The sequence below is a fragment of the Anabrus simplex genome, chromosome 5 (assembly GCF_040414725.1).
Source record: "Anabrus simplex isolate iqAnaSimp1 chromosome 5, ASM4041472v1, whole genome shotgun sequence".
NCBI classification, from domain to species: domain Eukaryota; kingdom Metazoa; phylum Arthropoda; class Insecta; order Orthoptera; family Tettigoniidae; genus Anabrus; species Anabrus simplex.
The window spans coordinates 60473288-60486323 of NC_090269.1; the positions used below are offsets into that span (position 1 = coordinate 60473288).

The window sequence follows — 13036 nt, forward strand, 5'->3', positions numbered from 1 at the left end:
ATTACTTCCGACCATGTCTCAGTTTGCACTTCAGTCACACCATTTAAACTAAGTCTATTACGTTTAATATTTTCAATGTCTTCCCTTAACATTCGAATAATTTCATCCTTTGAGGCCAGTTTGGATAATAAATTAACAAGAGTCAGCACACTTTCCCGCTTCCGCATGCACGATGCATGCGCCACATACTAATACACACACTTCGCTAATTATTTTCCCTTTGGCCTACGTCCTGATTCCACTGGTATTTGACGCCTTTTTCTTCCCGTCATTAAATTCTGTGCACTCACCTACTTTCCATTAAACTATTACATCTCTGAAAATTCTCAACAGCTTGAGGAGCAACACGACCGGCAGGCGCCATGTTTGTACACATTTGATCGCATAGCATGGACAAAATCGCTGTCATTTTACGCAGTTGATAACAATTTTGTGTAATATACAACTCTCATGTACACATTGTGTTTAATAAATGTTATTAATGTATCAGATTATTGTGAATTTAACCGAAATTGACGTCCTCACAGTAAAGTAATGCTGCAAAAGTTGGTAGTGTATTTTGACATGTTTTTTGGGCGGCAAGGAGAATGTAAATGGACGGTGGAGATGGTGATTATTTATTCCAAGTAACGCGCCATTTAGTTGCTGAGGGTTAGTTTATATCGTTTGTGCTCAGGTAAATATTTCGGATTTTGGTTCCTAAACGCAAGTAATTTTTTAGTAGTACTTAATTTAATTCTCTCAAGGTATATATTGTATGTTTTCGATTTCGTACACCGTGTCTGTGCTCCTTACTTGCTGAAATGTTGGTGTGGGGAAGATGTAAACATGTGTAAGCTGATGCTTGGGTTATCAAAAACATGTTTATTTTGAGTGTTGCGTGGATATCAAATGATCGGAACTTCTTTCTGGCTCTTCCCGTTTGTATAATTGACGTACGAAGATAATATTGAACTATCGTTTTGCTGGTATTACCATTTGATGTGATTGTCATAGGAGATGTTTGTTTCATTTAGCTTATAAGTTGGGATGGAACTCGAATACCCATGTTGAATGATACGTATGATCGTAATTGTTATTTTTTTTTTTTTCATGTATGGAACAATGCACTTTCTGCCATGGTGTTGTGTTATGCATGTGTTAAGGAATGTGCGAACGTATAGTATTCGTACCTTGGTTAGGGTAGGTTAGTGACAAAGCCATTGGTCTGGATTGGTTAGGCCATTGGTCTGGATCAAGCAAGGGGCCTCTGGGGGTGTAAGCCCCCAGGTTAGAAGCCGCGAAGCGGCCCTAGGCCTCTAGTATCCCGCGGTACACCTCCATTGGCCTGGATTGGTTAGGGTAGGTTAGTGACAAAGCCATTGGTCTGGATTGGGTATAATTTTTCCTTCCGCAGCCCAGAGTTTATAACGTTATAAGGAAGCGAAAATATTGCAAATCTTACTTGGAATTCCTTTTAGAGGAGAGATGTGTTTACGATGTCTAGGAACCCATCATCCCGCCCCCAGAAGTACATTTACTTTTGTAACCTAATAAGAGCAGCACCCGCCATCGGCCATGGCAAAGGTAACTACTTGCATTCTCATTGGTCAACGTGAACATAATGTGACATCATTGCCATCAGTGCTGATAAATACATTGCGTTACCAACCCCGGCTGAATGAAAGCACCATGTGAAGGAAGCAATGTGAAATACACAACAGCAGTAATTTTATTTTATACGTTAATGTAGAGCTTCCTAAACAGTCCAGACCAATGGTCTCGTCCAGGTTCTATCCTAACTCTTTGCACATCCAGACCAATCGTGTTTCCACACGAAACTAGGGGCCTAGGGCCGCTTCGCGGCTTCTAACCATCCAGACCAATGGTCTTGTCCAGATCCTATCCTAACCGCCCGCACGGCAAGAACCAATCCAGACCAAAGGTCTAACCAGTGTAACAATAATCACCACCACCACCAGCTATCGAAGTACCACTCATTAGTTCCTAAGTACAGGGGTTGGCAGCACTGAGCGCCTCTTGACAACATCCTTTCCGAGCTTGTAAACAAACAACAGTAGTTCCACGCGCAGCTGATTGTAGCAAGTGCTGGGCTGCGGAAGGTAAAATTATAATCTGGATTGGTTAGGGCATTGGTCTGGATCAAGCAAAGGGGGTCTGGGTGTGTAAGCCCCTAGGTTAGAAGCCGCAAAGCGGCTCTTAGGCCTCAAGTATCCCGCGTGAGACCTCCACTGGTTCTAGTTTTGAATTGGTCTGGATTGGTTAGGGTAGGTTAGTGACAAAGTCATTGGTCAGGATTGGTTAGGCCATTGGTCTGGATCAAGCAAAGGGGATCTGGGGGCTGGTACATAGTTAGGCGAGGGACTATGGCGCGTGATAAATTGTATTAGGTTATAAAAGCAAAATTATTTCTGGGGGACGGCGGGTGGGCTCTTGGCTGTCGCAGTGAACACATCTCTCCTCTACAAGGTATTCCAGTTAAGATTTCTAACATATTGCATCCTAATCATGCTATAAAAGTGTCACGCCCATCATGATATGCGAGCGAGAGAGAAACAAATGACAGTGCAGTCGCGCCGAGATGCATGCGCTGGAAAATGGTAAGTCTAACTGACTTTTGCCCCTCATTTTACTGCACAGACTTTGCAGTCAAAGGGGATTGTACTGTGAGATTTCGTAGCGGTTTATCGTAATGAAGTTCAATGAATTGATCGTTCAAAACTTAGCCCATTTTAGACACAATATAAATAATAAGAATCACATAATGTTTCCCAGTCCCCCCCGATTTTTGCTTTTTGAATGTTGGCAGGTATGTAGTTGTCCTATGGATACAAGGTGTGTGAGAAAAGTAATGAGACTGATTTTATACTAACTAAAGTTGTTTTTTTTTTTTTTTTTTTTTTCAAACAACAATGTTATCCCCCTCAAGGTAGTTCCCTTGGGCAGCTATACACTGGCGGAATCGTTGTTCCCACTCTTGGTAGCAGCGCTGGAAGTCTTCAACTGGTATGGCTTTTAACTGATCGGTCACAATCTTTTGAATGTTCTCCAGAGTTACAAAATGACGTCCTTTCAGGACATGTTTCAATTTCGGGAAAAGGAAAGAGTCACAAGGACTCAAATCAAGTGAATAGTGGGGTTGAGGAACAACAGTAATGCCGTTTGAGGTCAAAAATTCACTGATGGAAATGGCCGTGTGACACGGGGCATTGTCATGATGAAGCATCCACTTGTCTGCAATGTTCAAATCATCTGTTAAAATTTGATGTACGGTGAAAGTGTTTAAATTTAACTGTTCACTCATCATCCTTATTGTTAAACGACGGTCTGATCTCACAAGAGCCCTCACACGTTCAACATTTTCGTCAGTTTTTGAAGTTGAAGGTCTCCCTGAGCGAGGTTCATCTTTAACGTGTTCTCGGCCTTCCAAAAATGATTTGTGCCAGCGGAAAACTTGTGCTCTTGATAAGCAATGTTCCCCATAGACCTGTTTCAACTTTTCAAAAGTCACACTCGCGGATTCACCAAGTTTAGCACAAAACTTTATCGCACAACGTTGCTCTAAATTCCGATGCTCCATTTCTGAAACACACAACAAAAACACAACTTCATTGATGGCGCTGTCAAAAATAACGTGTTAGCTGTACGGAGTTGTAACTCGGACTGAGGAAATGGAAGGGATAAACAAACCGGTCTAACACAGGCCGGTAGACACAATGTTGCCAGATCGCCCGCAGTGTTGTCAGTCTCATTACTTTTCTCACACACCTTGTAGGTGTTTCAATGGAGATGTAGAGAATCAAGTTGATGAAAATTGCTCGAGACATAAGTAGGAATGTCTTAAGGGCAGTTCTAGATAACCATCCCATCAAGTACCACACCAGAGTGCACTGTACTAGGCACAGAGAATTATGCTCATTTCTTCTCAGCAGGTTTGTCACTTCCTCATTCAATATTATCACCTGTTCAGATAAATCCTGGACGTGGCTGGTTGGCTCGTTAAGCAGTGGAGCACGGCAGCGCATTATGTGTTTGAGAGTGGACTAATTTCTTGCCTCTGAAAGACTGACGGAGATTGACCTAGACCATCCTACAAAATCACAGTGACAAAGCCAGACTATTTGGTGTTTTTTGTTTAGGGCTGATGAGTGACAAGAAAACTTGTGCTCTTGACAAACCATATTTGCACGGTAAGCAAAGGCGGTGGGGGGGGTTAAGCCCCTACATTAGGCCGCAAAGCAGTGTACAGGCCTCTAGTATCCCATGCGACCACAACCCGTATCACCATTTGTTAGGAGTTTTTGTTGTGGTGTAGTTGGCAGTGGTGGTGTAGTTGGCAGTGACACGTATCTATACTGAATTAGAATGGGTATGACACCAGATGGAAGGATTCAGCCAATAGCAGTGTTCCTGCATCCAGTACAGGAACAAGGCTAAATTGTATCGGCACATCTATGACATACTTTCGGGCTGCCTGGGTAGTAGGGATTTCAGGTGGGGAGAAACTAAAATTATAGTTAATAGTTTTACTGATTTTCTTCTCTTTTCTCTTCACTCTCCTCCTCCTGTTTGCATTTATTGACATCTTACATAAATTTAACTTACCTGTTATAAATTTCTGGCGACAGGTTGATTTGAACCACCAGTCTCAAAGTCCATAGCCTAGTCTATTAGCTTCGCTACTCATCTAACATGTTACTTGACAGGTAAGATTTAACAACTTTTAAATCTTAAACTATATGGATACATAGTCCTAGTACACTACTATTAAAAACAGATAGCATTGTGAAGTAATTCATATTTACCACAAAAGATGTCACTGTTGTATGTGACTAAATTGCTAACTTTGAGAAAAACTAAAAGGTAAAGGAAACCCTCTTATAAAGAAGGAGACCATATAGCTTATCCACCTTCCTTTCAGCCACATATATATTCAACAAAAATTGCAAAATCATAGTAGAGGACAAATTATTTTTGTTTAGCCTATTTATTTAATTTATGCCTTTACAAGTGGCGATGTTAAGGCTCTTGGCCCTCTCTTGCACGTAACCACATTTTATGCATAGGATGAATTGTCTGTTCTTACAAATTAATATGATGGTGATGGGGGAGAGGAGCTGGGTTTTTTTTTTTCAATGTTGCACTGACACAGACAGGTCTTATGGCAATGAGATAGGAAAGTGCTAGGAGTGGGAAGGAAGTGATTGGCCAGCTTTTGCCCGGTGTGAAATTAGGAAACAACAGAAAACCATCTTCAGGGCTGCTGACAGTAGGGTTCAAATCCACTATCTCCCAAATGCAAGCTCATAGCTACATGATCCAACCGCGTGGCCTCTTGCTTGATATGTAAATACTTATTTTTGCAAGTAGCTTTACACAGATAGGTCTTATGACGACTGTGGGACAGGAAAGGGCTAGGAATGGGAAGGAAGCGGCCGTGGCCTTAATTAAGGTACATCCCCAGCATTTGCCTGGTATGAAAATGGGAAATGGGGCCGATGACCTTCGATGTTAGGCCCCTTAAAACAACAAGCATCATCATCATCAAAATGGGAAACCACGGAAAACCATCTTCAGGGCTGCCGACAGTAGGGTTCGAACCCACTATCTCCCGAATACTGCATGCTGGCCGCACTTAAGCGACTGCAGCTAACCAGCTCGGTTGTAAATACTTAAGTACTACATCATTCATTCTCACTCACCCTTGCATTCATACTATCTGAGTATGCACTTGGCAAGAAATCCTGGCGAGATCTTATAAGAAAGACTGCTGTTGTGCAGATCCTAACTCTCAACACTGCTGCCAACTGTTGGTTGTTGGTTTGATATCACTGTCTTTTTTTTTTTTTTTCTTGCCATGCGGACAGTAATGCGCCTTGGCCATAGATAAAACCCTCTCGAAGGGAGTGTGGCCCCTCACATACAGAGATTGGTCTGGATGTGGAAAAATACTGCATCTACTAAATGACCTTTTTTTCCTTGCATTAAGCCCGGAGATTAAAGGAGCAATTGATAAAGTGTAAGGTTATCGTCCGACGCCATGACACTTTCAAACTTTGCGGGCCTCTTTAGCCTTTATCTTCTGCAGTGGTTGGTAACGAAATCTCTATCTCTTCAATGGTGGGAATGACGTCATAATCTTCAATATCTCAGCCGATGCCCGTGATCCTTGGCAGAAGCAATGGATAATGGAGCCTGGACCATTCCTTCAGGTTTTAAAAGTAAATATACTTGTGGGAGCGGGTTGGTCCCTGGCAGGTGTAATGAACACATCCCTCCTCCAGAATCATTTCTAATCTGCTTGTCATATTCATACCTTGGTCTACCCCTAACTTTTTTACGGGCTACATTTCCCTGAAAAACAAACTGAACAAGTCGTGGGTGTCTTAACATATGTCCCATCATTCTATCTCTTCTTGTGGTCAAATTTAGCCAAATCGATCTCCACTCACCAGTTCGATTCAGTATCTCTTCATTAATGATTCGATCTATCCACCTCACCTTCAACGTTCTTCTGTAACACTATATTTCGAAAGCTTCTATCCTGTTTATTTCTGAGCTAGTTATTGTCCATGTTTCATTTCCATACAATGCCACGTTCCGGATGCCGAAAGTCTTCAAAAACATCTAATTCCTATATCAATGTTCTAAGTGAGCAAATTTATTTTCTTAAGAAAGGCCTTCTTTGCTTGTGCTAGTCATATTTTATGTCCTCCTTACTTCTGCCATCGTTAGTTAATTTACTACCCAAGTAACAATATGCATCTACTTCCTTTAAGATTTCATTTCCTAATGTAATATTTCCTGCATCACCTGACTTTATTCGACTGCACTCCATTACTTTTGTTTTGGACTTACTTATTTTCATCATGTACGCCTTGGCCAAGACTCTGTCCATACCATTCGGAATTTCTTCAGATCTTCTGCAGTCTCGGATAAAATAGCAATATCATCGGCAAATTGCAGGGTTTTGATTTCCTATCCTTGTATTGTGACTTCCTTCCCAAATTCGTCTTTGATTTCCTTTACTGCCTGTTCTATATAAACATTGAAAAGGTAAGGTAAGGGTGTATTCTGCCCGAAGGCAGGTCCGAACCTCCGCAGAGGTGTGCCTGAGTTAGGGTTTACATATGGTAGGGTGGCCAGTTCCTTTCCACTCCTCCATTCCCTTACCCTCCAACAACAGCACTTGGCAACCCATCTAAATCTTGACCACGCCCACTGTTGCTTAACTTCGGAGATCTCACGGGATCCGGTATTTCAGCATGGCTATGGCCGTCGGCACATTGAAAAGGAGGGGGGACAAACTGCAATATTGTCTCACTCCTTTCTGGATTGCTGCTTCTCTTTCAAAGCCCTTGATTCTTATCACTGCAGAATTATTTTTATACAGATAGTAGATAATTCTGATCACCTTCAGAATCTCAAATAGCTTTGTCCAATCAACATTATCAAATGCCTTTTCAAGATCTACGCAAGCCATGTATGTGGGCTTGTCCTTCTTCATTTGATCCTCAGTATTGCTTCACGTGTTCCTACATTTCTTCTGAAGCCAAATTGATCTTCTCCCAACTCAGTTTCAACTTGTCTTTCCATTCTTCTGTAAGTAATGTGTGTTAAAATTGTACAGGCTGAGATACTAAACTAATGCTGCGGCAGTTTTCACACTTGTCAGCACCGGCTTTCTTGGGAATAGGTATAACAACATTCTGCCGTAAATCAGATGGCATTTCTCCTGTCTCATACGTCTTACTCACTAAATGGAATAACCTTACCACGTTGGTTTCTCTTAAGGCTGGCAAATACGTCAGCCTTGTGTCGGTAGATTTACTGGCATGTAAAAGAACTCCTGCGGGACTAAATTCCGGCACCTTGGCATCTCCCAAAACCGTAAAAGAGTAGTTAGTGGGACGTAAAACTAATAACATTATTAATCTCTTAAGACTGTCAGTAATTCAGAGGGAATATCATTAATTCTAGGTGCCTTGTTCCTATTTAGGTCCCTCAAAGCTCTGTCAAATTCTGACTTCAAAACTGGGTCTCCCATTTCATCAGCATCAACAGCCTCTTGTTTCAGAACCATATCATCTTCATCTTTACCTTAAAACTGTTGGATGTATTCCTGCCATCTTTCTACCTCGTCTTCTTTCCCTAGAAGTGGTTTTTCCATCACCCTCTGTGGGTGGGGGGGACAGACGAAGAATACACCCACGGTGTCCTCTACCTGTCATACAAGGCGACTAAATGGGGCGATCAATCCCTGTGGGCAGGGGGCGCAGATGAAGAATACACCCACGGTATCCTCTGCCTGCCATAAGAGGCGACTAAAAGGGGCCCCAACGGCTCTCAACTTGGGAGCGTGGGTTGGCGACCACGGGGCCCTTAGGTGAGTCCTGGCATTGCTTCCACTTACTTGTGCTGGTCTCTTCACTTTCATCTATCCTGTCTGACCTCCTTTGGTCAACTCCTGTTCTTTTCCGACCCAAACGGTATTAGAGCATTCAAGGCCTAGGGAGTCTTTCATTTTCATGCCCTTCGTGGCCCTTGTCTTTCTTCGTCTGTTACTTTATTTTTCTAAGTGGCGGATCTTATCTTTTTTCTCTCTGTCAACCCCCTGTGGGTTGGGAACGCAGACGAAGAATATACCCACGGCATCCCCTGCCTGTCGTAAGAGGCGGCTAAAAGTGGCGATCAATCCCTGTGGGCAGGGGGCGCAGATGATGATTATATTATATGATTATATTAGAATTATATATATTATATTAGAACCCTGAAACTACTTGTGATTAGTAGCCTACCATCACGCGTGGAACACAATGGGTCACCTTTACTTGCGAGTAGTACCACTGTGATAGGTACACAATAGGTTTGTGATTAGTAGCAGCCGAATTGTTTACAGCTATGATCACCCAGTAATGAGAAAATGTTGTTTCATAAAATTTACAACTTTTTCCACAAATAACAGATGAAATAAAAACTAGGTATACAGTTCAACAATAAGTTGCTTTAAGACATATTAAAGTTTGGTAACAATCAGATCAGTACTTTTAAAGTTATGAATTTTAAAATTGAGCGCTTCGTTGGAAATGAAAAAAATACGAGCACTTTTTTGTTCAACCTGCGTTAAAATTTTAACTGGGTATGATAAAAACTTCTATTACACATAATTAAATGTAAAATAAAATAGCTTAATTTTTGTGTAGCTTGTTTCTATGTGGGACAAAGGATATACTTTTTAATAATGTATAAACTTGGGTGTCTATACTTTTTTCCACGATAATTGTTTACCTTTCTCCAAAGGCCTCCCTGATTTTCCTGCATGCAGCATCTACCTTTCTTCGGACCATACAACCTTCAACATCCTTGCAGTTTTCCTGCAGTCATTCTTTCTTAGCTGCCCTGTAATTCCTGTTCACTTCATTCTGTAATCACCCGACTCACAGAATGTTAGTATCCATCTTCCTGATGATTACCCCTCTCATGTAGTCCCCACCCGGAGATCCAAATGGAGGACTATTATCAGTACATCATTCATACAGAGAGATCTGCATGTCCTTGTTACGGTTGTAGCTTCCCGTTGCTTTCAGCCGTGTAGCTAGTGATGGGTAGCTTGTGAATGAGTCGTTCAAAATGAACGCTTCACTCCTATGAAGTGTGAAGTAACCACTCATTCTCAATGAACTGGTAGTTCAAACACTTCACAGTTCTCACACTTGATATCATTCACAGTTCACAAACTTCATATCATTCACAGCTCATTCGATTCGTCTGTCGCTTGCTCACTCTCTCTCTTCCCCGCTCTGATTATCTACATCATTCATTTCCTCCTTCACTCCCGGAACCATCCTACCTGTCAACTGTGTTATTACACTATTAAAGATATATACGAAGACAGTGACAGTCCGACAGAGTAAGCACAGCAGATATGCAAATAAAATGCTTACCTTGTGAATCTGGAAGTAAAACATGCGTTGAATCCACAGCCGAAAGAGTATCTTCCTTGCATGAGTGTTAATCTCATATACAGCACTTAATTAATAAACCAAAAGTGGACTTGAGGAATAAACTAATTAAATAAAAATATAAAAATGAACGTACTTTGTATCACTTCTTAAAAGTAAAGAATGCGTTGAATCCACAACAGAAGGAGTACCGGTATCTTCCTTGTAAGAATGTTTATCACATACACAACACTTAAATAATTTTAAAAAATTCACATTGGGGAATAGACTAATTAAATAAAAAATAAAAATGAACGGACTTCATATCACTTCTCAAGCAAATGTTCAGAGATTTACATTTAAAAACATGATTTGTTCCACTCTTTTCCCAGTCAGGCGATTCCTTCTGTCTGTTATCAGGTGTCCGGCCTTCGAGAACACTCTTTCACATGGCGTGGAGGTTGCAACAATACACAGCCGAATTTTAGCCAGTTCAAAGAGTGCTGGGTACACTGACTGCCGTTCAGACCACCACTGAAGTGGATTTCCTTGCCTCTGTAACAGGGGCTCCTGCAAATATTTATCCACTTCCATTATGGCAGCAGCTTTGGGATGTGGATTATTCTGCAGCCTGGAAACCACCTCATCGAATTCAACCCAGAGACAAGAAGTAGATTCGGCGAGTGGAACTGGAATTTCTGCAGTGGCAGTGGATGTGTCCGACACATATCTCTCACAGTACCCTATCAGGTTTTGTTTCGCTTTCTCAGCAGAGTTTTTGTTAGAAAATCCATGTAATTTGAACCGGGGGTCCAATAACGTTGCTTCTGCAAAAATGGTATTTTCTTCTATGTTGTGAAATCGCCGATTTAGCTCCTCCACTAGCTTCTCGGCCATCTGGTTCACATCACCACGAATTTCAGGGTTATTGGCAAATCTGCAACACCATCTTTTCAACGACCGACTGAGTAGTATAACTTTTGACGCAGTGACCAGTCTTTCACTGCTCATTTCCTCAGTACAATCTTTGAAAACTTTCAACACTTCGCAGGCTTGTGTTATGCTTGCAATGTCGTCTGTGGTCAAATTTGGAAGATCAGGGTAATTTATGGTTATAACCGACATCAGGGAGTTCTTGACATCAACTATTCTTTGTAGCATATCAAAGGTTGAATTCCACCTTGTGATAGTATCCTGTTTTAACGTTAGGACCGGCTCTTTCAACTGTTCCTGCATCTTATTGAGCTTCATGCTGGCCCGCGAACTTCTTTTAAAAAATTCAACAATTTTTTTCACTTTGTTCAGAATGGGTTCAATGTACTGCAACCCATTCTGAACAATCAAATTTAGGGTGTGTGCTAAGCAGGGGATGTGTTTCCAAGCTGTGAGTCGTATTGTTGCCTTAATATTAGGAGCATTGTCACTAACTACACACACGACTTTTTCTTGAATGCCCCATTCCAAAGTAACACGTCGCAGTTCTTCGGCGAGGTTTTCTGACGTGTGTCTTTCGTCGTACTTAAAGCACTCTAGGAGGGACGATTCCAGCTTCAGGTCTTTAATGTAGTGTGCTGTCACTGACAAGTAGCTCTCATTTTTAACTGAAGTCCACCCATCCATTGTCAATACAACAGCTTCTGCAGACTGAATTTTGGTTTTCACCACTTCCTTCGTCATGACGTATTGTTGCTGGAGAAGTGTGTTGGAAAGGGTCTTCCGCGCAGGCATTCTATAAGCCCCATTCAGTTTACCAACAAACTTTTGAAAATGTTTGCTCTCAGCTATGCTAAAGGGCAAATAATCTTTCACCACAGTCTCCAGGAGTGCGAAATCTATCTCCTGATTTCTTTTGTTTGACAGAGGCTTTGAAAAATACATGGATAGTGTTCCTTGATTCTGGGGACGGATTACTGTTGTTGAAGTGGCACTGTTATCCCGTGGCACTGACTGCTGTTCGATGCTGGCAGTTGATGTTGCTGGGTGTGGATCATCCTGGTTATCTTCTGAAGAAATACCGACAGGTGCAGTACTAGGAGGCGCTAAACGCCTGGCAGATAAAGACACTGTTGGGTGCATCATGCGCACATGACGAGCAAGATTAAATGTATTTCCTCCTTTGTACGAAATTTGTTTCGAACGAAAGTTACACTTAGATTTCCCATCACCTAAATCGGCGAAGAAACCCCAAATTTCACTACTTTTCTGCGATCGCGAGTTGTTAGCCATTGTATAACAGTGAAGGGATACACAAACTGCTTTCAGAATACAAGAAAGAGGGATTTTACCTCAAATGGTACCAACGGCCCAACATGACAATTAACTTTTTGAATTTCAAGGATTATTATTCCTGACAAAAATAAAATCAAAAAGAAAATTAATGAAAGATAAATCAAGGTAGATAAATTGACATTTATGGCAGTGGTAATCATATTCATTCTATTTTGGATTGAATTTTAAGATAATAAAATATGTTATGATATGATGAATAACGTTGGTAACCCTGCCTGAGTACAGCTAATAAAGTTACCACGTGGCAGATAAAGAAACTGTTCAGCGCATTGTGTGAATTAAGACGAGCCTAATTAAATGTATCACTTTCTTTATATGAGACAGGTTTCTCTGTTTATCTTTTGCTTGTCTCTGGGTATCTTTTTTTTTTTTTTGCTAGTTGCTTTACGTCGCACCGACACAGATAGGTCTTATGGCGACGATAGGACAGGGAAGGGTTAGGAGTGGGAAGGAAGCGGCCGTGGCCTTAATTAAGGTACAGCCCCAGCATTTGCCTGGTGTGAAAATGGGAAACCACAGAAAACCATTTTCAGGGCTGCCGACAGTGGGGTTCGAACCTACTATCTCCCGAATACTGGATACTGGCCGCACTTAAACGACTGCAGCTCTCTGGGTATCAACCATCATCTAGACGCTGTAAGCAGGTCAGCCATTTGGTCCATAATTGCATAGCTCTGCCATCTGTTGGTAATATTAAGTATTATGAAGCTTTATTGAGTGAGACACTGTGAACGAAGTCGCTCGTGAACGACATACTCAGCAGCTTCATGAGGCTTCATTACTTCATGAACTACTTCATGAACGAA

At 41.6% G+C, this 13036-nt stretch overlaps 1 protein-coding gene across 9 annotated transcripts in view; it reads left to right on the forward strand.

Annotated features, from left to right (window-relative positions):
• Nucleotides 1-578: 578 nt before the first annotated feature.
• LOC136873746 (PC4 and SFRS1-interacting protein) overlaps nt 579-13036 on the forward strand; it is a 334787-nt gene continuing 322329 nt past the window's right edge. For 5 of the 9 annotated variants that reach the window (XR_010860165.2, XR_010860166.2, XM_067146926.2 and 2 more), the window contains exon 1: nt 4678-4706. Coding sequence is in view for 3 of the 9 variants with exons in the window: in XM_067146926.2 (XP_067003027.2) it covers nt 4693-4706 (14 nt within the window). In the remaining 6 variants the exon portion in view is untranslated. The other 4 variants (XM_067146927.2, XM_067146930.2, XM_067146928.2 and 1 more) reach the window with 4 other exon arrangements.